Source organism: Schistocerca serialis, chromosome 6 (genome assembly GCF_023864345.2).
Source record: "Schistocerca serialis cubense isolate TAMUIC-IGC-003099 chromosome 6, iqSchSeri2.2, whole genome shotgun sequence".
In the NCBI taxonomy this organism is placed as follows: domain Eukaryota; kingdom Metazoa; phylum Arthropoda; class Insecta; order Orthoptera; family Acrididae; genus Schistocerca; species Schistocerca serialis.
Window position 1 is genome coordinate 646,334,008 of NC_064643.1, and position 24,403 is coordinate 646,358,410.

Sequence of the window (24,403 nt, forward strand, 5' to 3'; positions counted from 1 at the left end):
TCTCAGCGAATTTCATATATGAAGTCTTCACAGGTTGTCAGCCGAGTAGCATCGTTGTCTCGTAGCAACGTTTCGATGGACTGCGTCTCCATCATCTTCAGGCAAAGTGTCGGGATATCGTCAGTCGTGGGCTTGTATCTCTGCCGGACCGCTCTCCACTTCCCGCGGCCGGCCAATCACGCGCCCGCGGAATTGCCCGATGCGCCTGGATCGGCTGGTGGTGGTGGTGGTGGTGGTGGTGGTGGTGGTGGTGGTGGTGGTGGGGGGGGGGGGGGGGGGGGCGACACGTGTGCGGGGTTTGAGTCCCAGCGTCCATCTCAATCTGCTCTGTCCGCGGCCCTTGGTGGAACGGAACGTTCTTCTCTGATTTTCCTGATTGCAGGCTCCCAGGCTGTGCTGAGATGGTAGCCACTGTCGCGGTTGATTAGGTTGTCGTGTAACCGTATTTCTATGGACTCTTTGATTACTGAGTCCCAAAATCCATTTGTACTGCATATTTTCTTTGTGTCCTCGAAATCGAAGGTGTGCTTCTCGTTAGTACTATGTTCCGCCACAGTAGATTTGTTGGTCTGACCCAAGCGTACATGCCTAATGTCTTCACTGCGGCGCTGTGAGATGCAACGCTACGTCTGTACTATATGTTGCATCCCACATTCGCATCCGATTTTGTGCACACCGGGACTTGAACTCTGTGCACGCGTGCCCCCCACCACTGGCCGATCCAGGCGTATCGGGCAATTCCGCGGGTGCGTGATTGGCCGGCCGCGGGAAGCGGAGAGCGGTCCAGCAGAGATATAAGCCTGCGACCGACGATATCCCGACACTTGTCCTGAAGATGATGGAGACACATTCCATCGAAACGTTGCTATGAGACGATGATGCTACTCGGCTGACAACCCGTGGAGACTTAATATATGAAATTCCCTGAGAAAGCCAGCACTCACATATAACATACATCTACGGGGAGGCTATACATTGCAGTTACAAGATGCTGCAGAAGCTACGGAGCGTGAAGGGAAAGCTGCTCAGCAGGTTGGCCTTCTTACTCCGATGTCGGGATAAAGAAGTGATGCCTAAGTTCGCCAACTTGCGGCATCCTGTCAATACCAACAGGACGAGACACATCTTACGACAGGCGAGCGCGGCCCTAGTACGAGAACACATCAGGGTCACAAGACTGGAACTCGACAAGAACGCTAGAAGTCTGCTTTCTCTACACCTCCGATTGGCTTCCTGTCGCCCAGAACACACCTGGGACTGGATAGAAGGCAATACCTTTGCCAATGGCGAATGGTCCAAGAAGAAAGCCACCGAAAGGCAGTGCAAGAAATTCCTTCATCTTCTGGAAGCACGACAACAGAAAGAAAAACCATCTCCTAACAAACAAGGTGGTCATTAATCTAACAAATAAAGAACTGGATGGGCCGACACAAGAGGTGCTGTCCAAGGGCATAAACTTCACCCCAGTTCCGAACACCCTGCCGAAATGGGACATCATAAGTGGGGTAGAGCAAGCCACAAGGAGACTACCTAAAGAAGCTGCAGAAGAAGTGAGAAGAGATGTCTGCAGAGTACTAGACAAAGCAAAGATGCCGAAGAATAACATTTCGGTGGCGGAACGAAAGGCGCTACAGGCACTCAGGGAGGACCAGGACACAGTGGTCTTGGCAGCGGACAAAGGCAATGCTACGGTGCTGCTTAAATCCGAAGACTGTTGGCTGAAAATTGACGCCCTCCTGCAAGATCCTGCCTATAAAAGACTGAGGAAGGACCCCACCACAACAGTGACCCGCAAGACTGTTGAGATGCTCAACAACTCGGGACTAGAGAAGGATATCATCAGGAAGCTTTACCCGAGGGCACCGGCACCACTACCTCTGTATGGCCTCCCAAAGGTCCACAAAGAAGGTGTCCCATTACGACCTATTTTAAACACTATTAACTCGCAGACATATGGTATTCCTAAGCATTTATCACAGATGCTAAAACCCTTGGTGGGTTACGGACCACACCATGTGAAAACTCGGCTGAGTTTGTGAAAGTACTACAGGGAATGCGGCTGGAAAATGAAGACCTACTAGTCAACTTTGATGTGACATCCTTATTCACACAACTACCAGTAGAAGACTCCCTGGCTTTACTCAAAGAACACTTTGAGGAGGATCTCGTCAAGCTCTTTTGCAGTGTTCTATTTAAAGTGTGGTGGGAAGTTCTACGAACAGATAGATGGTGTAGCTATGGGCTCCCCCTAGCACCAGGCATAGCCAACCTATACATGGAGCACTTCGAAAGGCTAGCACTGGATACTGCTAAACACAAGCTGAAAGGTTGCTACAGGTACATTGATGATACCTTTGTAGTTTGGCCACATGGCAGGGACAAACTGCTAGAGTTCCATTAACGTCTCAACAGTATACATGGAAATATCAAATTTGCCATGGAGATAGAAGAGAACAGAAGCTTACCCTTTCTAGATATCCTGATCACAAGAAACATGGACGGCACGCTGGGACACGCAGTGTATAGAATAAAAAAACACACACGGACCTCTATCATAACGCCAATAGCTGCCACCACCCTGCGCAATGCAATGCTGTACTCAACACCTTAGTGCACAGGGCCATGTCCATCCGTGATAAGGAAAGTTTGCCAGGAGAATTGCAACACCTAAACGACACCTTCAAGAAAAATGGATACAGTGCGACACAAATAAGGAGAGCTCTGAAGACAGACCACAAGAAGAGAGACTGGATGAAGACGAAGCAATGGGCTGTGCGTTCTTGCCATATGCGGGTCCTCAATACAATGCACTTAGCTTTTCTCTCTTATTAACTCATACACAATGTTTTGACAGCAATCTCTGTCTTGTTTAATACCCCATCTTCCACCTTTAAGCTCTCATGTTTTCAAATCTTGCTTGGTGCAATCCACAACAATCAGTCTTTCTTCCTCATCCCATCAGGTTAGTATTCCCTGACCCAGGGTCCTGTGTGGCTTTTCCAAACTCTACCCTTTTCCTGAACCTCACCAGCTTTTTGCTTCACCCTTTTCCTTTCCCTTCAACCCTTCTGCCAGAAGATGGAGCTACTGGCTGCAAAAGCTTGCAAACTTTAATACTTTTTATATGTATATTCTCCTGCCGCCGCTTGGTGAGTAGAATTTTCATCAATTCAGTTACATGATATTTTCAAAAATTGTGTTCACCCCACCCCCCCCTTCCTACCTCCCATTATTCTACTTTCATTACCAAGCTTGTGTATGGTATGGAGTCAAATGCATTTTGGAAATGCATTTTGGAAATTAATGACTACTGCATGCACTTGATAGATTTTTTTTTTTTTTATTTGTGGCTCTCATGGCGTCATACGAGTAAAGCTGGCATTGTGTTCTGCAAGGTCAATGTTTATGAGCTCAGACTATGTTATAAGTTAGATTCTATGACAGATGGATGTTAGTGGTATTAGATAACAGTTTAGTCAGTCACTTTTGCTAGTTGTCTTGTAGATGGCCAGTATCTGTCCCTATATTCTAACTACTGAGCACAGTGTTTTGTTTGATGGCTCTACGGTACATTATGGTTAAAAGAGTGATTAATTCACAGCTGCAAATTCTGTATAGATTCTGGTAGGGATCCATTTGGCCCTGGTGATTTGTTGAATTTCAGTTGTTTCTGACCACCTTGACATTATATTCACTCTTCTTTGCAGCGAATTAAATTGGGTGGTACTCGCAGAGTCTCCTTTGTAAAGGAACATCTGAAAATGGATTTCTACTTTGATTTGCTATCCTGAATTGTAGTTCACGTGTTATCTTTGAGGATCTGGACATCATCTTTGGTGCCACTGACAGTCCTTACATATGACCGGAATTTCTTCAGATTGTCATTTATCTTTTGATACGATTCAGCTACAGCAGTAACCGAAAGCTTCATGCATTGCCCTTTCGACAGCCAAATGAATTTCGTTTAGCATCTCTCTGTCTATAGCTCTGTGCTTTGCATTGCATCTCATATGTAGTAGTCTCATTCCCTTTTATAAGTTTCTCTTTCTTCTCTCTCTCTTCTCCCCCCCTATCACAAACCGCTCTGCTAGGTATGTATATAAACAGTATACAGTAGTTGATCAACTTCCTTTTAAACCTTAACCTGAGTTCTCTGACATGCCTCTGCCCCGAGATAAATGTTTCAGTTTCCTCCTTGAGACATGTCCCTACTGTCTACTTGTTTAGTCTACTGAGTGTGTAAATTAATACAAAGTGCAAGTGTCTAATGGCCTCTGATACAGTTTCAGTGTTTACATTCTCAAAGATGCCATTAGATGCAATATTTTCCCATCATGATTGGGAGTCTGAACTCTTTGTTCTGAGTAGCTTTCAGGTAAAGTGTGTGGTATTGTTTCACAGCTTATCTGCACTCTTACATGTTTTCCCAATAAATAAAAGATGATTGAAGTCTCCTCTATGTGCCATTATCCAGTCCTTTAGATATGCACTCAGATTCATTCCAAAAATCTCGCTACTGTGAGCTTAAGAGTTTAGCCAGTGCACTGTACTTGCTTTCTGTATGTGCCCTGGCACTTGATTTTGAATGCTTTAGCACTTGACCACTAGCATTTCAATACTTTAGTTTTGGGGGAGGAGATGTTGGTGCATATCTTCGAATTTTATACTAATACTGAATGAAGGGGCTTCTCCTACAGATATCATGAACTGAATTTGATGGAGCGCCACCTGATCTAACAAACATTTTAGTGCATCTGACACACAGTTAGCTGCAATGTTAGCCGCATTTGATGCGTAGTGCACACATGGGCCATTTAGTGGGATCCTACTGCCCCCAACATTGTGGTTTAAATCTTGGAAGTTTAAGTAAGGGCTTGTTACAGAGTGTCCATGATGTATGCCTCAAGCCTTCCACCCAACTTTGAACCAGCGACAAGTGATCAGTTCTGGGGACAATGCTAAGGATTGTATAAAATTTGGTTAACAGGACACCTGCAACTAAGCACCATAGAATTACATAATACACTGCTTCAGTTGTAAATAGTTTTATTGGCTCAATCATGACCGGTTTCAGGCTACCATAAGACAGTCCTCCTCTAGTTTTGTGATGGTTGTAGAATTTTGAAAAGGCTTGGATGTTCGCACTACAGTTTTTGTCTGTTGTAGGTTAATTTTATCCTTTGAACAAAATTGATTACTGAAAATACCTGGTTGTTGTCACAAATATAAGTCAGTCTCTCTCTCTCTCTCTCTCTCTCTCTCTCTCTCTCTCTCTGTGTGTGTGTGTGTGTGTGTGTGTGTGTGTGTGTGTGTGTGTGTGTGTGTGTGTTCCTTAAGTGATTGTAAATCTGATAATCATTTATAATTATTTTATAGTTTCAAATGTCCTCTGTGTGAAATATTGCAAGACTCAAATCCAAATGGCAGAATCTCTGGCATTTGCAATTTTTTTCTTTCCTTTCATTAGTTACTTGTAATGATATTTCCAAAGAGAGAGGATAGAAATTTCCTAATGGACGTTTCGTCTTTAATCCACTAGCAAAATAAATGCACTTGTTGTAAATAAAGCACTGTAATATTACTGAAAATGTGGTAAAATTTTAAAAATTATTTTATTCTCAGAACTGGAATGCTCAGTGCATACCTTTATCAACTACCATATTTCAAAATGAGTCAAAGAGTTTCAAACTTCAGAAACAAAAGGGAAACGGCGAGCTATCATATGTTGTTAGAAGTACACAAATACTGAAAGTCAGTACAGTTCTTTTTTTTTTCTTTCAGATATGTGTGTTTTTATCTTACCAAGTTGGTGTAAGGCAACACCATTTGATATTAGCAAGTACAGATTAGCATATAGATACAGCCAAGGGTTTGTTGACATGAGCATGAACAACATCGTGTACAGTTTGTTGTCCTGCAACCACAAGGACACTCACTTTTAATTGAAAATTCCAATCATAAATATGTGAATTAGTCACCACTGTTTGTTTTCACAGGGTGGGTGTGATGCAGAGTTTCCAGTAAATCTGTTTCAAAGGTTCAGGGTCATTATTGTGTATAATTGATGACTGTTTCTGTCAATTGTTAGTTGTAACCGGTTACATCAAAACAGTTTCTGTGTAACAGTCTCTGTCATCCTTTGTTATTTCACATTTTCAGATCACCAGCAGGCTGCAAGTTTGGTCATCAGTGTGAGAAACAGTGTTATGAAGAGTGTGGTGTCTGTGGCATCTGTGGAAATAAAGTCGTGAAGATATTGCCTTGTGGCCATACTCTAGAAGTGGAGGGCAACATAGATGCAGCTAAGCAGCTATGCACAGTTAGCGTTCTTATTAAGCTTCCGTGTGGCCACGAAACTGTGAAGCCCTGTCACCAGAAAGCAGAAAAAATCGTCTGCCCACATCCTTGCGAGAACCGCTTACGATGTGGACACCAGTGCCTTAGAAAATGTCACATCAATCATGATCCAGATCATTTAAGAGTAAGTATGAAAAGTGTCATGTTCTGGTGCCCATAAGAATTTTTCAGTGCTGTGTCCGTCTGTCACAATGTCTCCACTGTGCAGCCAGTGAGAGACCAGTGGTTTCGGAAATGTTATCAAGTCAGGTTGCCACTGTGTTGATGTTGTGTTAAGTATTATTAAACTGTGCTGCAGGTCCATTCGCAGTGTAAAGAATATGTAAGACTGAGAGGACCTTGTGGAAATTTAGTTACTGTTGCTAGCGCACCAACAGTGAAAGCCAAGTATCTGGGTCTGGCACAGTTTTAACGTGTCCCAAGTATTCATCACTTGGGTCACTTACTCAAAGAATAAAGAAATTCATAGTGGCTTTCTGTAAGTGGCAACGGATATTTCATCATTGTCAATCGTATTCAAATGCCCAGTGTGCCTATAACCACCAGGACCACTTTTACAATCTGACATACTAGAGCCACTGAAATTCAAGTGTGAAAGCTTCTTCAACTGCTGGTGCCTGCAATAGCAATGTTGGTGGTCCATGCTTCCTTTTTCTTCATTATCGTTATGTCAGGAATAAATAATAATAATAGTAATAATAATAATAATAATAATGGTTTAAGTAACAAGGAAGCTCTTTCATTAATTGATACTTTTCGTGGATTATTCTGCCGACTTCATCATGCCTTTTCAAACATTCTGTGGGTGCCAAGGTTTTACATCTGGATGTAATGTGTGATACTGTCTCCTTGTGACCTCCCAATACTTGCTGTTGCTATCATCTGTTCCTTGTTCTTTAAGGATGTATGTTCAGCAGCTCCTTTAAGTAACAAGGAAGCTCTTTCATTAATTGACACTTTTCGTGGATTATTCTGCCGACTTCATCATGCCTTTTCAAACATTCTGTGGGTGCCAAGGTTTTACATCTGGATGTAATGTGTGATACTGTCTCCTTGTGACCTCCCAATACTTGCTGTTGCTATCATCTGTTCCTTGTTCTTTAACGATGTATGTTCAGCAGCTCCTTGTTATTACCTGGATGTTGTATCAGTGTTAGACAACCATAAGTTTCTGCATGTAAACTGGCATAGGTCAACCAGTTGTTTGAGGCTTGCAAATCAATATTATCCTAGATGAGGTATTTCCTGGGCATTTCTTTTATGAGCCAGCCTATTATCTTCGTATTAATGTAGACGTTGTGACAGTTAACAAATGTTTCTATTAGACTGAAAGGTTTGTAATTAATGTCAGCTGCCACTGTTGCTTTATGGATTGATGAATTGCTGTTGTGAAAATACTTCTTCAGATTCCAACTTTGCTTTTTGTGCAGCTGCATAATATCTGTTAGCTCCCCGCTTCCTTTCTCATGTGGGATATCCAGTTTTTCAACAGCTGATGTCTCGCAAAAGGCGTCATACTTTGTGACAGTCCTCTGCATTTTCCCATCTTTCTTCCAAGTCTGTAAAAGTATGTGCGAAAATTTACAATTTTTTATTGCTGAATTTCAAACTTAATTGAATTATTCACTTAAAGGATAATTAATGAATGTTAAAAAAAGGTTATATTAAAACCCCAAATATACTTATGTTTATAAAATAACTCCACAAAGAATAAAATGTCTTAGGACAAAATATGTTACTTGAATATCTTTCAAAACTGTTTGTAGTGTTTTTGATAAACAATAAAAATTATGATAATACACTCTTGCACAACATTCACCTTCCTGTGTTCGTGACTGTGTAAAGGCTCTGTAGTGTGGTACAATACATAGAGGTACATCACATTCTTCACACACCCACATATATTGCTATTCCCTCTTATTTTTCTTCTCATTTGCATCCTGAACTTGGCTGCACATCCCACAGATTCTGGTAGGGTCCTACTTCTTTGCAGTAGCTGGGATAATGATGGGACATGATGGTCAGTTAGACAGATGGTATTAGTGATTGTTGATGTATGGCCATGTGCTTTTGGAGAGATATTCAGCTTTCATCTGCTCAGTCACTGCCACATGAAAATCAAGAGCATTCTTTGTGCCTCCAGATTTCTTGTACAAGCTGAATGTATTCCAGAGAACCAATTCAAGTACTTTGACAAATATTTTTGGTAGTATTTTTTCACTCCTTTCTGTGTTAATGGATTGTTTGCTATATGTTGATCAACTTTAGCCACTCCTCCCATTGTGTCTGTATGATATTTTATTTATTTTTCATTTCTGCATTGTGCATAATGTTCAAAATAGGGCACATCGTGCTGCCTGTTTCATCTTGTTTGCTATAACTTTAACCTCTTAAAAGCAACAATATCTCACTTTTTAAATTTCTTACAGTGATAGTTTAATGGCATATCTTTCCTAGAAGGCCGCACAAGCCATGTATGTCAGTTTTCTTTGTAATAAGGTGGTTTGCCAGTTGGGGAGAGATGTAGAAATTATCAGCTGTAAGCCAGTAGTCTTTGATGAGAAGGGGTTTCATTAGGGTCAGTGCTATTTGAAATTGTGCCCTTACATGTATATAATATAATTATAGACCATACTTAGACAGACTTGGACTCTCACAATATGTAGGTCTTCCAAATCCTCTTTATTGATATATATTGAACCCAACCTAATCTCCATGTATATAACATGAGGCTCCAGGCTTTGGTGCCATTCATCTCTGGAATACAAAGATTTTTCAATTTGTTATTGAGATTTCTCCTTTCTTCTGGATGCATTCCGCACTCCTGTCAGCCATCTGTCCCTCGGACTTCCTCTTCGTCTCTTTCCTTCCAGTTTCATCTCATGTATCCTCTTTCCCTCCATTCTCTTTAACATGTCCATACCATCTCAGCCTTGATTTCTCTGTCTCCTCCTGTAATGGTTCCACCTTTGTTAATTCCCTGATCCTCTCAGTTCTTAACCTGTCTATCTTTGTCACTCCAGTAATGTTTCTCAAGTATTTTGTGTCACTAGCTTGGACTCTGCTTTTCTCTCTTCCTTTCATAACCCAGGTTTCTGATTTAAATGTCAAATGCAAATGTCAGGATCGGGACATAGTATGACTGGTATGTAACCTTTCTACTGATTTGGGGTACATCCTAGCTCCATATCAGGCCTCTGACATTCTTCCGAAATTCTTCTGCTTTTCTCCCCCACTCGTTTATTTACCTGCCGTTTTTTCCAGCTTCCTGTGTTAGGCTTCCCAAGTACTAGAAACTCTCCACTCTCCTCAATCGTTGCCCCCCCCCCCCCCCCCAATTGTTATTTCAGTTGTTCCTCTCTCCTTCTTTCTTGTTGTGATAATCAACTCAATCTTACTTACACTAAATTTCATCCCATATTATTGTACTGTGTGTTCCCTTAACGTCCAACTGCTCTTGTACTTAATCCTCCTTATTCCCCCAAATCATCAGATCATCTGCAAACACCATAGCTTTCACCTTCCTTTCATCAATTACTTGTGCTACTGTGAACTCATTTTATCATCCATCACTAAAATGAAGAGTAATGGTGAAAGTGCACCTCCCTGCCTCAAGCCATTTTTCTGCTCAATCCAAGCTGACCTCTCTCCTCCCACTTTCACACAGCTCACGCTTCCATGGTACATTTGCCTTATCCTAAAACTAATCTGTTTTGCTACTCATCTGTTCTCCAGGTCTTTCCACACTTTGCTTCTATGTACACTATCATACGCTTTTTCAATTTCCAGGAAGGTCATTAGCAGATCTATTCCATATTCATAGTGCTGTTCCTACAGTTGTCTTACAGAAAAAAAATAGACCCACCATGAACCTTTCTGTTCTGAAGCCATGTTGTTGTTCTCTCATTCTTCCTTCTAATTTTGCCCAATTCGTGCTACCAAAATTTTCTCAAAGATCTTTGCACAATGATTCGTCAGTGTTATCCCCTGATAGTTCTTGCACTCTTTCTATTTCCCTTCTTAAAGATTGGGACAATTATTCCCTTCTTCCAGTCTTCTGGGATCATCTTCTGTCTCCACGCAATTTACATTACTCAATACAGCCATTGTATCTCCACCTCTCCTGCTGCTCTCGCCATCTCATCCAGACCTGGTGACTTCCCTCCCTTCATCTTGCCCAGTGCCTGTTCCACTTCTCCCCAAATAAGGTCTTATTCTATTTGCTGTTCCTCCTCTTTTTTTCTCCTAGACTTGTTCCTCCTCATCCAGGTCTCCATTCGGATTCAGGAGTTCTTCAAAATACTCCTTCCACATATTCTTGAGTTCCTCCTTATTCTCTACATCTTGTCCACTTTTGTTCACCATTCGAGCATAATCTGTCATACCGTTCTTCCTCTTACTTTTAATCATCCCATGTAACACCTTTTTTGAACCTTCACTATCCTCCTCCATCATTCTGGTCCACTGTTCAATCCACTTTCTTCTTTCCTCCACCACCACTGTTTTTGCTTCTTTCTTTCTTGCCTGATACTCTTCTCTTGTCTCTACTGTTCTCTTCTGGAACCATACCCTATGCTCCCTATTCTTCTTCTGTACTATATCCTTTGTTTTATCATTCCATCATTCCATCTCTTTTTATTGCTGTCCTCCCACATATTGCTTCCGCCGCACTTACTGATGTTCCCTTGAATCTATCCTATTCCTCTTCTACCGTTTTTGGTTCATCCTTTCCTTTACGACTTGTAGGCACTGTAGCCTGCTTTCTTCCTGCTTCAGCATCCATACCCTTATATGTCTTTCTACAGGAAGTAGTCAACTATTAACTTTCTCATTACGTCTTGGCTGTACCAGGTAATCTTGTGGCTCTCTCTTTTCTTGAACCAAGATTTTCCAATCAGCAAGCCATTCCTTTGACAGAACTCTAATAGTCTTTCACCTACCCCAAATCTCATCACTGTTCGTGTCTATCTTGAGCATATCTGTTAGTCTTAAGTGACTGCAAAATTGACCAACTTAACATCAATTACTTTCTTTATATATCGCATCACATATTAAGTGTCATTTTGTTTGAAGTCTGAAGACAGTCTAGTAAATGGAAATCTTGGAGGTGTGGGAGGCAGTTCTGTTGTTACGTCGACTTCATTCTATTTTCTGATACTGGAAAAACTTAACATCACTTGAATCACTTCCTTGATCTGTCGTAACTTCACTAACACTGTCGTGTCTGAAGCGTCATTTTCTGACCCTTTAAATTCCATATCAAACAATGAAATATCCAGGATGGAATAATGACAGTAGTATGAAAAAAGATAGGTGCTGATCGCCATACAGCGGATATGCTGAGTATCAGGTGCAACAAAAATGCTTTCAAACAAAGCTTTCTGCCAAACAGGCCTTTGTCAAAATTGGACAACACACACACACACACACACACACACACACACACACACACACACAGACAGAGAGAGAGAGAGAGAGAGAGAGAGAGAGAGAGAGATATTACAGTACTGTGATGAAAAACATTCTTGTATCTTTACAAACTCAATGGCAGAAGCCTGGTTGGTCAGTTAATACAATGCGGACTCTAAAACCAACAATGTACAAAATAACCCTGGAGATTAATTTACTGCATGTGACTGAGGAAAGTTGTGATGAATAGCGTCGTAAACTTCTATTTCTTTATGTAAAATGTGCTATGAACAACATATCTTAAATAAAAATGGTGGATAAGGTTACAAATGAAAAAAGTGATGTTGAGATAGAAGTCACTGATTATGTCTAATACACACATCAAAAAAGTTTTGAATCACCTTGGTTCCGAGATTTCCGGAACCTGTACAGAAAATTGGAATAGAGATCAACATAAACATCATTTCCTCCCTTTTTATTGCTCATGAAAGCAACACATTGCATGTTGTACCACCATACAGCAAGACCTTGAGAAGTGGTGGTTCAGATTGCTGTCCACACTGGTACCTTTAATACCCAGTAGCACGTCCTCTTGCATTGATGCATGCCTGTATTCGTCGTGGCATACTATCCACAAGTTCATTAAGGCACTGTTGGTCCAGATTGTCCTAATCCTCAACGGTGATTCAGCATAGATCCCTCAGATTCAGCATAGATCCCTCAGAGTAGTTGGTGGGTGACGTCGTCCATAAACAGCCCTTTTCAATGTATCCCTGGCATGTTTGATAGGTTTCATGTCTGAAGAAAATGCTGGCCACTCTAGTCGAGCGATGTCATTATCCTGAAGGAAGTCAATCACAAGATATGCATGATGGGGTTGCGAATTGTCATCCATGAAGACGAATGCCTCGCCAATATGCTCCTGGTATGGTTGCACTATCGGTCGGATGATGGCATTTACGTATCATACAGCTACCTTCCATGACCACTAGCAGCGTACATCGGCCCCACATAATGCCAACCCAAAGCTGCAGGGACTCTCCACCTTGCTGCACTCGCTGGACAGTGAGTCTAAGGCGTTCAGCTTGACCGGGTTGCCTCCTAACACATTTCTGACAATTGTCTGGTCGAAGGCATATGCGACACTCATCGATGAAGAAAACGTGATGCCAATCCTGAGCAGTCCATTCGGCATGTTGTTGGGGCCCATCAGTAGTGCACTGCATGGTGTCGTGTTTACAAAAATGGACCTCACCATGCACGTCGGGAGTGAAGTTGTGCCTCATGCAGCCTATTGTGCATAGTTTAAGCCATAACACGACATTCTGTGGTTGCACGAAAAGCATTGTTCAACACGGTGGCATTGCTGTGAGGGTTCCTCCGAGCCATAATCCGTAGGTAGACGTCATCCACTGCAGTAGTAGCTCTTGGGCGGCCAGAGTGAGGCATGTCATAGACAGTTCCTGTCTCCCTGTATCTCCTCCATATCCGAACGACATTGCTTTGGTTCACTCTGAGACACCTGGTCAGTTCCCTCGTTGAGAGGCCTTCCTGGTACAAAGTAACAATGCACATTCGATGGAACCGCGGTATTGACTGTTTGGGCATGATTCAACTACAGACCACAGGAGCCGTCTTCTTGGTGAAATGACCGGAACTGATGGGCTGTCGGACCCCCTCTGTCTAATAGGCACTGCTTATGCATGGTTGTTTACATCTTTGGGCGGGTTTAGTGACATCTCTGAACAGTCAAAGGGACTGTGACTGTGATATAATATCCACAGTCAACGTCTATCTTCAGGAGTTCTGGGAACCGGGTGATGCAAAACTTTTTTTGATGTGTGCAGATAAGAGTATAATACTTGAAACAAATGTACAGCTGTTTTTCATCAATTTTTTAAAGGATATGTAAGGGCAAACATAATGTCTAAAGAGAAATGTAGCAAAAGGTGGGAAATTATAACTGATTATTTGTTACAGTCACAGCTGTGTTATGTAGTGTAGGTGATTAGATTTTCAGCTTGGCTGCAATGTAATAAATAAACTTTGTCACCATGTAATGCTGTGTCAGCATAATAATACTGGAAGGAATATCCAGTAGTTTACATCCTTACCACCGACACCAGCTTTTCTGAATTGCACTGGTGGGAACTTTCCCTGCAATACATCCTATGTTCCCATAACTCTCCTGTCCTCAACCTTTGTCCTCATGCATCCAGCCTTTTCCCTGTTCCCATTCCAGCACTACACAACTGTCATTCCACCACCATACTCGGTCTCTTTATTTCTCTCATTCTCCACTACTTCCCCCCCCCCCCCTTCCACCTTTCACCTTTCCACCTCTCCCCTGCCCATAGTCTAACCTGCAGCACTTTGCTGTCCGCCCCCGCCACCATACTATCCCTCCCCTTCCCGCTCCAGCCTCCTCCTTACCCCCATCCAGTTGCCACTCCCTTCATGCACAGGCACTGCTGCTCGCATTGTGGTTTCAGTTGCCTGAGACTTCAGTCGTGTGTGTGTGTGTGTGTGTGTGTGTGTGTGTGTGTGTGTGTGTGTGGGGGGGGGGGGGGCACGCGCACACACACACACACACACACACACACACACACACACACACACACAAAAGATGTCATTGTGAGAGTCTTTTTTTGTGCCTATCTGCGACTCAGCATCTCCGCTATATGGTGAGTATCACTTTCCCTCTCGTAATATTATTGTGACAGGATAAAAGTTAGCTCAAAATCAGTATAACGCAAGACAGGTGAAATTGTACGAATTTCTTTCACTTTTAACGTGGCTCTCTCACATTCAGCTATTCAGACAAAAGGGGTTCCATTCTACAGTAACTACAGTAACTTTGTGAGCAGTTTCATGGTGGCTACACAGTTCTACCTGAAATGATAATAGTACAAGGGTCATTTTTAACGTGACAACCAATAGGGCATTGTGTCCTCAAATTCTGTCACTTGAATAGTACAAGGGTCATTTTTAAAGTGACAACCAATAGGGCATTGTGTCCTCAAATTCTGTCACTTGACATCTGTTCATGGTCAGCCACTTTTGACCAGTCTCTCCCTACGCCGCCATTACATTTCCCGTCTCTACTGCTGTCAGTTGTTATGGTTTGTACTGCTTCACTTTTTGCCGTGTTACTTGGTAATCTTGCCAATTATGAAGTGTGCTTAGTTATTTGGTTGTTAAATGCGAAACAAGTTCATCCTGCTGAAATTCATCAGAAGCATTTTGTAGATTATGGTGCAGATGTAATGAATAATAAGACGGGGTGTAAGTTGTGTAGGCAGAAAGTACAAAATGTTTATGATGAAAAACGATCTGTGCAGCCCACTGTCACGACTGAAAACTTGACACAAAAGTTTGATGAGGCCATTCACAAAACAGGTACTGCTCTATTGGACATCTGCATCAGAAATTTTCGCAAAAATTCAAGATCAGCAGTTTTTCACAGTCTTACTGACAAACTTCACGACAAAGAAATGTGTACAAAATGTTGACAAAAGAACACAAAACAAAGTGAATGGCACATTTTTTGTCCGTTTTGGACCACTATCACAAGGATTGTGATGAGTCACATTGTGACAGGTGATGAAGCGTGGATTGTGCACAGCACTCCTGAGAATAAACATCAATACAGTGAATGACATCATTCAAACTCCCTGATGAAACCACAGAAATCCAAACAAGAACCTTCAACACGGAAAATCATAGCCACAATGTTTTGGGACCGGAAAGGCGTTCTTCTGTTAGACTTCTTGCCAAGAGGAATGACAATAAAAGCTTAGGCATGATATTCAAAATCACTGGCAGGCAGTGCTCTATAGCGGCTCTGTTCTGCCTCATGACAATGCTCAGCCTCACATTGTGCGTAGAACAAAGACATAACTGGACAAGTTTCATTGGGAATTACTGGATCATCCACCATACCGCCCTGGCTTAGCACAATCAGACTTACATCTGTGTCCAAAACAGAAGGAATTTCTTGGTGAAAAGTGCTTGGGAAATGACATGTTGAAAGAAACTGTTACTAATTGTTTGAATGGTCAGGAGGTGGAGTTCTTTGATGCTGGGATCCAGAAGCTGATGCCCCGACCTGACAAATGTTTAAACGTTCAAGCCAACTGTTGAAAAGTGAAAAAAAGTATAATTATAGTTTGTGATACAATTTACGTTCATAAATAAACTTTCTCTTACTTCATTACAAATTTGTTCTTACTTTAAAAACGACTCTTGTAATATGTTAACACAAAATTGCAATCCTATAACATTCCTTAGTGCTGGAAAATTGTTCACTGTGTCTGTTGGAGTGGGTATTGTCTTACATCATCTACTGAAATTCTGTTGTTGTTGTTGTTGTTGTTGTTGTGGTCTTGAGTCCTGAGACTGGTTTGATGCAGCTCTCCATGCTACTCTATCCTGTGCAAGCTGCTTCATCTCCCAGTATGTACGACAGCCTACATCCTTCTGAATCTGCTTAGTGTATTCATCTCATGGTCTCCCTCTACGATTTTTACCCTCCACACTGCCCTCGAATACTAAATTGGTGATCCCATGATGCCTCAGAACATGTCCTACCAACTGATCCCTTCTTCTAGTCAAGTTGTGCCACAAACTCCTCTTCTCCCCAATTTTGTTCAATACCTCCTCCGAAATTCTATAGTATAGAAAGTGCCCCCATGATGGCGCTAAACTGCAGTTTTCTAATCTCAAATTTAGATTAATGTCTCTAGCATGAGTTAGAACATTTCTTAGTTGCTCAGCATGTTCTCTCATCATACTTGAAAAGACAGTTGTGTCATCCAGGTATATTAGACATGTGTAAATTGTCAATACATTGAAATGTAACAGGAGTGTTTCAGAGTCCAGAGGGCATCCCAATGTTATGTAATGCTTAGAAGGCGCATCAGAAGCTATTTTTTCCTGATCTTTTGTAGCTATAGGAATTGGATAGTATTCAGAGCACTTATCGAAGCTGGTGAAGAATTTTTATCTGCCAATATGGGCAAGAGTGTCATCTGTTCCTGGAAGGGGTGAATTACCTGATTTTGTGACATTATTGACTGTTCTCTTGTCTACATAGATGCAATAACATGGTGGCTAGCAATCCTTGAAAACAGGCAATTAGCTGTGAACCTTACATAACTTTGAAAAGCTGGGAAATCCAAACGAACTCTTGAAATTTAAAAAATTCTGTTCTATTATTACTGTTCTATAGTAAATAACAAAGTCAATATTTTCTTTTCTTATAACACATAGCGTGCCGCTGACGTACTATTGTGGTGCTTGCGGGAAAAGGGAATGTGAAGGTGGCCATTATATTATGTCAAGCCAGTTACTATGATTTTCTGTGCTGTTGAAAGTATATTTACACCTCCCACAAACTTCTGTGTGGTCTACACACTTCTTAGTTTCTGCTGTGATTGCTGGATGGCAGTAGTGGTATCAGCAGATAAGTCTTCAGTTTTAAAATCTTTCTTCTTGTTTTTTGTGTCGTGGGCGTTAGCTGATTTTAAGTTGTCTCTGTTTTGAGCATTTTGTGTGATTTTTGTTGATTATGTTTCAAAACGTGCAGTGAGGAGGAAACAAGTTTGGAGCAAATGATTTACAAAGTCCTTGACGAGTCTGCAGATGATTGAAAGGATGATTCAGATTACACATCATGTGAAAATAACAGTAGTACTAGATTTTTTGAAGATGAATTGCTGCGCATCTTTATCATATTATTTTCACATATTGTGTTTTGAAGGATTTTTGGCAGGTACATGAGGAACTGAATCAGAGTAATAATGGTTTATTTGTCCATAATAACTTTCACAGTCGTGGACATAGTCAGTCAGTACATACATAGTTTAGTAGTAGAAATAAAATACATACAACATTAAAAGTCCTTGATGGAGTACAAACATTTAGCAATTAACAGCTGCTTTAATTTTATTTTAAATATGTTTCCCCTTAACATTTTTATGGTATTTGGCAGTCTGTTGTAAAAAAAAAAATTTTCCAGCAGAAAATGGATTATGATCAGTTCCTTTTTTATTTCTGAATTTTATGTGGTAATCCTCTTTCTTCCTTGTATTATAACTATGGATATCACTATTTATTATACTGTGCTCTATATTTTCTTTTACAAACAGTATAGTCCTTAGAACATATAATGAATACACTGTTAGTATATTACACTTAATGAAGTATTCTCTACAGGATTGATGTTTACTAATATTCGCTATTATCCTAATTGCTCTCTTCCGGGCTCTAAAAGCCCTATCCACGTATACCATTGGTGCCCCACCCCAAATCTCAATACCGTATTGTAGGTGGGAGTGTATAATACCAAAATAGATTTGTCTTAAGACTGGTGATGCTATTATGCTAGAAAGGCGTTTTAGCTGGTAGGTATTACAAGAGATTTTTTTACACATGTAGCTGTTGTGCTCCTTTCATGTAAGATGTTCATCAACTATAATACCCAGGAATTTATGTTTATCAGTTGTTTCAATTGATGACTCTGGCTCAGTATACACTTGTCTTGATTTGTAGTTTAGCATAAACTCCATTAGAATTGTCTTTTCCTTATTTTATGCCAATTTTTTTTAGTCATATATTCTGTGATGAGGCTTGTGTTCTTCATATTATTTTGCACTGCTAGCTGTTTTGTAGGGCCCCAGCTTATGAAGGAGGTGTCGTCGGCATAATTCACAAGGTCTGCATTTTTTGGAATTATTATATCATTGATGTACACAATGAACAGAAAAGGCCCAATAATACTTCCCTGAGGGACTCCACAATTAAGAATATTATAAGATGATTTTACTGTTTGTGTAAGTGCCTCGGTTGTATGATACAACTTAACACATTGTCTCCTGTCAGCAAGGTACGATCTTCACAAATCTAATGCCACTCCTCTGACCCCATAAGTTTCTAACTTATGTAGAAGAATGGAGTGATTTACAGTATCAGAAGCCTTAGATAGGTCTAGAAAAGTGCCAATAACTTTGTTTCCATCATCAAGTTTATTCAATACTGCTTGAGTAAACGTGGCTATGGCTGTTATTGTAGACCTGCCCTTCCTCAAACCGTGTTGAGAACTTTTTAATATATTGTACTTAGAGAAAAATGATTCCATTTGATCAAGAAATAGCCTTTCCAACAACTTACTAAGTTCTGATGTCAATGAAATAGGCCTATAATTTTGTACATCAGTAGTTTTTCCCTTTTTATGCACTGGTCTTATTTCGGTGACTTTTAACAAGTCAGGAAATGACCCCTGTCTGAAAGAGCTGTTTATTAAATATTGCAGTGGCTTTATTAACTCATTACTGCATTCTTTCAGAGATTTGGCTGAGATGTCATCCCAGCCACCAGATATACTTGCTTTTAAGTTGGAAATGGTTCTCAGGATTTCCTGTTCTGTAACACACCTCAGGAAGAAAGAATTACTGACATTACTGGGATTTAGCACCTGCGGTGGGTTGATCACATCCTCCTTACTCATCTTACTAATTTGATCTATGAATCTCTCTCATACATCTTTTGGGTCACTAACCAATTTTTCATTTCCCCTTATTATTATGTTGTTACCCAATGCCTTGTCATTCCTCCCACTTTCCTTTACTATATTCGACGCTGTTTTGCTAACATTACAGGATTGACTCATCTGTTGTGCATACTTCTGTGCCTTTAATGTCTAAAGTGCTTCCCTATAGGTTTTTCTACAGGCTTTGTATTTAGACTGAAAGTACTGCAGTTTGGTGTCTTTAAAAAGAATATATAGATCATTCTTTAATTTCATCACATTAGGGGGGAGTTTAAGATTCCTGGAACTGTCAGTTTTCTTTAGTATTTTGACCCTTGGGCATACTTGATTTAGACAATGGGTTAATGTTGTATAAAATAATTCCCTCTTTTCATTAATGTCTTCTGTTCATATAGGCCTACCTGATACCAGTTTGTGTGTCAGTTTTTCTGTTAATGCATGATACTCAAGCTTTCTTTTATAAGTAAATTGTTCCTTATGAGATACTATTTCTTTGTCAGTGTGAAGCTCTAGGACTAATGCACTATGATCCAAAATGTGGTTCTCAACAGTTCCAACTACAAGGTCCTCCTTACTTAAGTTTGTAATAACATGGTCAATATATGTCTGAGAGTCACCTGTAATTCTTGTTGGTGTTCAATTCACGTGGTTGTAATTATAGGACTGTAATATATCAATACATCTAAGGTAACTTACACTATTAGTTAGGGAGTCAATGTTCACATCCCCTATTATTATAGTCTGTTTTTTATGAGGTGAGAGTTTATCAATAAGTTCCTCTAAATGGCAAAAGAATTCTTCCATGTTACTGTTAGGGGATCTGTACAGGCTAGCTATTATTAAACTGCTATATCTGAGCTTTATTCTTATGGCAGCTATTTCAAAGACCATCTCACATGCAAGTTTATCTATCCAATCAATTTTGCTGATATGAAACTTCCTGGCAGATTAAAACTGTGTGCCCGACCGAGACTCAAACTCGGGACCTTTGCCTTTCGCGGGCAAGTGCTCTACCAACAGAGCTACCGAAGCACGACTCACGCCCGGTGCTCACAGCTTTACTTCTGCCAGTGTCCCATTGTACCAGTTATTTGGGTTTCTTTCTGTTCCATTCACGTATAGAGCATGGGAAGAATGATTGATTAAATGCCTCTGTACATGCTGTAATCTGTTTCAGTGCCTCTGTGCTTACTGTAACTAACCTAACATTTCCCTTGCAATTACTGTGGGAGCAATATTTAGGGGGTTACAGTATATTCCTAGAGTCATCACTTGAAGCTGATTCTTGAAACTTTGTAGGTAGTGTGGCGAAATAAATAAAAAAAATTTTGATTTTATTGTGTTTTTTAACTTTAGAATTTTTGAAAGGCTTTTTTACGGATTGTATTGACCGGCTTGAATGTGGACAAATACAGTGCTGCGTGAAATATGCCTGTAATATAATTTACCATTCCGATTAATTGCATTTTGAATTCTACGTCGTTGATTTAATCAGAGTTCTCACCTTAGACGTAGAATTAGTCCTTCTGCCACAATATTAATTCGTCAGTCGCCATCGAAGTTCTTCTCTTTGTTGACCGTGTGTATCTTCCTAAATCGGCATCGGTTCACTTCACGAAGACGGTGGAAACCAAGGAATACAATGCTACGTTGCTTTAAATAATTTTCGTAACACTTCGATACTTCTCACTATTTTTTATTCACAAGACAATAAGACTTGCTCTGCTCGTCGCACAAACCATAATTACTAACAATATGGCTGCCTTTCCGCAGACACCAAAAATTACGTCCATCCTCCACGAGGCAACAATCGAAAGTGTCCCTTAGCTCCTTCTTGGAGTATGAAACAAAAGAGAATCCAATGTGAACATTACAAAGATTATAACCTACATGCCTCTCAATTTAATCTTTGGCGCAGCCTTTAAGGTATTGTATGTCTCTGTGTCGGAATGTGTCATTACAGTAGGCTTTTTCAGGATAGCTTACATCTTTCTTCAAGTCTTGACAGTTCAGTTGCTTAAGCATTGCTGTGACACTTTCCCACAGATCAAACAAATCTTTGACTATCTGTGCTGCCCTTCTCTGTGCATATTCAATATTTCCTTATTCCTTATTAGTCCTGTGTGGTGTGGGTCCCACATATTTGAGCAACATTCTAGAACTGGTCACAGAAGTGATTTGCAAGCAGTCTCTTTTGTAGACTGATTGGACTTCCTAGCATACTACCAATAAATTGAAGTCTACCACCTACTTTACCTTTACGACAGCCTGTGAAAATACCATTTCATATTCCTGCAAGATGTTACACCTAGGCACTTGCGGGAATTGGTCAATTCTGTCTGACTTGTTGATATTATAATCATAGGACATAATGTTTTTACTTCTTGTGACATACTCAGTTTAATGTTTATGAACATTTCAACCAAGTTCCCAATCTTTGCACCACTTTGAAATCTGATAAAGTTCTGACTGAACATTTATGTAGCTTCTTTCAGACAGTACTTCATTATAGATAACATCATCATCTCCAAAAAGTTTGAATTTACTATTAATATTGTCCACAAGGTCATTAATCTCCAGTATGAACAGCAATGGCCCCAATATACTTTCCTGGGGCACAGCCGAAGTTACTTCTACATCTGACAATGACCTTCCATTCAATATAACACACTGCATCCTCCCTACCAAACGATACTCAATCCAGTCACAATTTTCACTTGGTACCCCACTTGATGGTACTTTACAATAATTGCAGATGTGGTGCTAAACCAAATGCTTTTCAGAAATCAAGAAATACCGCATCTACCTGACTGCCTTGATCCAAAGCTTTCAGTATGACATGAGGAAAGAGAGAGTTGACTTTTGCACAATCAGTGTTTTCGGGATCCTTGCTGGCTGGCATGGGGGAGGTTGTTCCGTTTGAGATGCATTATCTCATACTAATATCTTTATAAATGTTAAAATGCAAAACTTCTTACGTTAAGTATGTGTGATAAGCCTACTAGAGCTTTTGCTTTCAGCAAGTACTATGATTGTGTGTAGCCCTGAAAATACTTCAACCTCTGTGTTCTACAATTGACATAAAATCACTGAAAGCTGAAACATCAACGTCACTGAAGTCATTCATGTTATCAGATTATTTTACCAAGTCAGAACTACTTTGTTGTCTTCATACTGTAGTAAACTATATCTCATTCCATAGTTCATTGAAATGTGCATCCATATATCCACTGATGTTCTATGATGTTGACTGATGTTCTGTGATGTTGCTCCCCATTTTACTAAAGAATTCCTCGCATTACTTACCTGTTGTGAGGATATAGTTGTAGGATTTGATGAAAGTTTAAACACTATTGCACAGAAAACACAGCTGGACATCAGTATAAGGTTTTGTAATTCAGAATCACTTCAATATCAGAACTATACTTTGATTCTGGATTTTTTTCTTATTTATTTATTTATTTATTTATTATTATTATTATTATTATTATTAATTTTTTTTTTCAGCACACTTTTGTTGCTGATTTGTTGGAAGGCCTAGAATCTTCTGTTGGAATGCCTAATTTGATTAAAATTTTACAAATGTTTTAGACAATATTAATCCAAATTTGCAAATGGAATTAATAGATCTACATTGTAATTCTCATCTGAGAGACAAGTTCCTTTTGGCAAAACGTATAATTGACTTTTATCACGGCTTTCCACAGCAACAGTTTCCTCGTCTCCATCGTGAAGCCGTGGAGATAATGTCAATGTTTGGCTCGACATACATTTGTGAGAGATTTTTTTACTGTTATGAAAATTTACGTAACTGTTTGCGTTTGTCTGTATGTATTGTTCCAGACATTAAATGTATTGTAACCTACACCTGTGATAATTAAATAAAACGTATCGTAGATAATAGGTACTCTTTCAAACCATGATTTCCTTCAAGCACTCCTACTAACCTTATACCTTCATTCAGTAAAGCAAGCTACGAAACAAAACTCATTACAGAGGAAGGAGTGGAGAGACGGTATGATGGGGAAGGGAAAGAAGCGGGTGGCCAGCTTGCCCCTGTGTGCACGCAGAACACATGTTAACTGCACGCGTGCAAGGGCACTGCACACATGTGGGATTCCTGCCCACCCCTGCTGTAGTTCATGGGTTGTCAGAACAATTTGAAATTCTTGTGTTCAGAAGTTAACTACGCCTTAAAAAGGGCATAAGAAATCATTGCCTAAAATAATATCAAAATCATGGTCATGCTTCCAAACCACTTCCAGTGTCAACTTTCGCTTCCTTCCATCCATTTCCAGTTCCGCATTTTGTGAACCTGTTGGTTAAATTACCTTTTTTCCCCTCAATCCACAGAGTCTTCAACATCGTAATGTTAATTCTTATGTGCAAGTAGATTTAATGACCATTTATTCATAAAGATAGACTGTCTGCTATTGAATTTACTTTGCAAAGTTAAATTTATGACTTGAAAGCTCCTACCTCTCCTACTGGATTCACTTTGCAGAAGAGGAATAAGGGGCAGTGGCAGAATCATTCCCATTCATGTTTTCCATATTCACATTCCTTCAAACACCTTGTTAACCTATTTGGTTAGCCGAGCGATGCCATAAACATGGAGAGTTTGCTGTCTTATGTCTTATCGCTCTACAAAAGGGACATGTTGGTGCTGTACACCCGGAAGCCTTGTGACGTGAGTGTTTGCAACAAGTGCAGCACATTTCATCAATGAATACACATCTAGTGGTGTTTATCCTCAGAGGATTGGACCAATTGTTGCATCTCTTCACATAGAAAGGCGAGTCGTACATAGGTTATGAAATAGTATATGTACTGAACACAATTTGGTAAAAGAGAAATAAGAGTTATTGATTAGGTTGATATGGCTCTTTTGTTACTAACTTTACACAATTCTCACTTGGTGTGTCTTTTACCAGCTTTGGTTACACTTTCCAGAATGTTGTTTCATTGACCACCGTACCTGAAAATCCACAGAATACTGTGTGTGTGTGTGTGTGTGTGTGTGTGTGTGTGTGTGTGTGTGTGTGTGTGTGTGTGTGTGTGTGGGCGCGCGCGAAAAAAAAAACCACA

At 40.3% G+C, this 24,403-nt stretch overlaps 1 protein-coding gene across 1 annotated transcript in view; it reads left to right on the forward strand.

Annotated features, from left to right (window-relative positions):
• LOC126484625 (NFX1-type zinc finger-containing protein 1-like) overlaps positions 1–24,403 on the forward strand; it is a 269,764-nt gene that overhangs the window by 115,808 nt on the left and 129,553 nt on the right. The window contains exon 8 of the mRNA XM_050108209.1: positions 6,160–6,481. Within this exon, the coding sequence (XP_049964166.1) occupies positions 6,160–6,481 (322 nt within the window). The remainder of the gene's footprint in view (positions 1–6,159; positions 6,482–24,403) is intronic.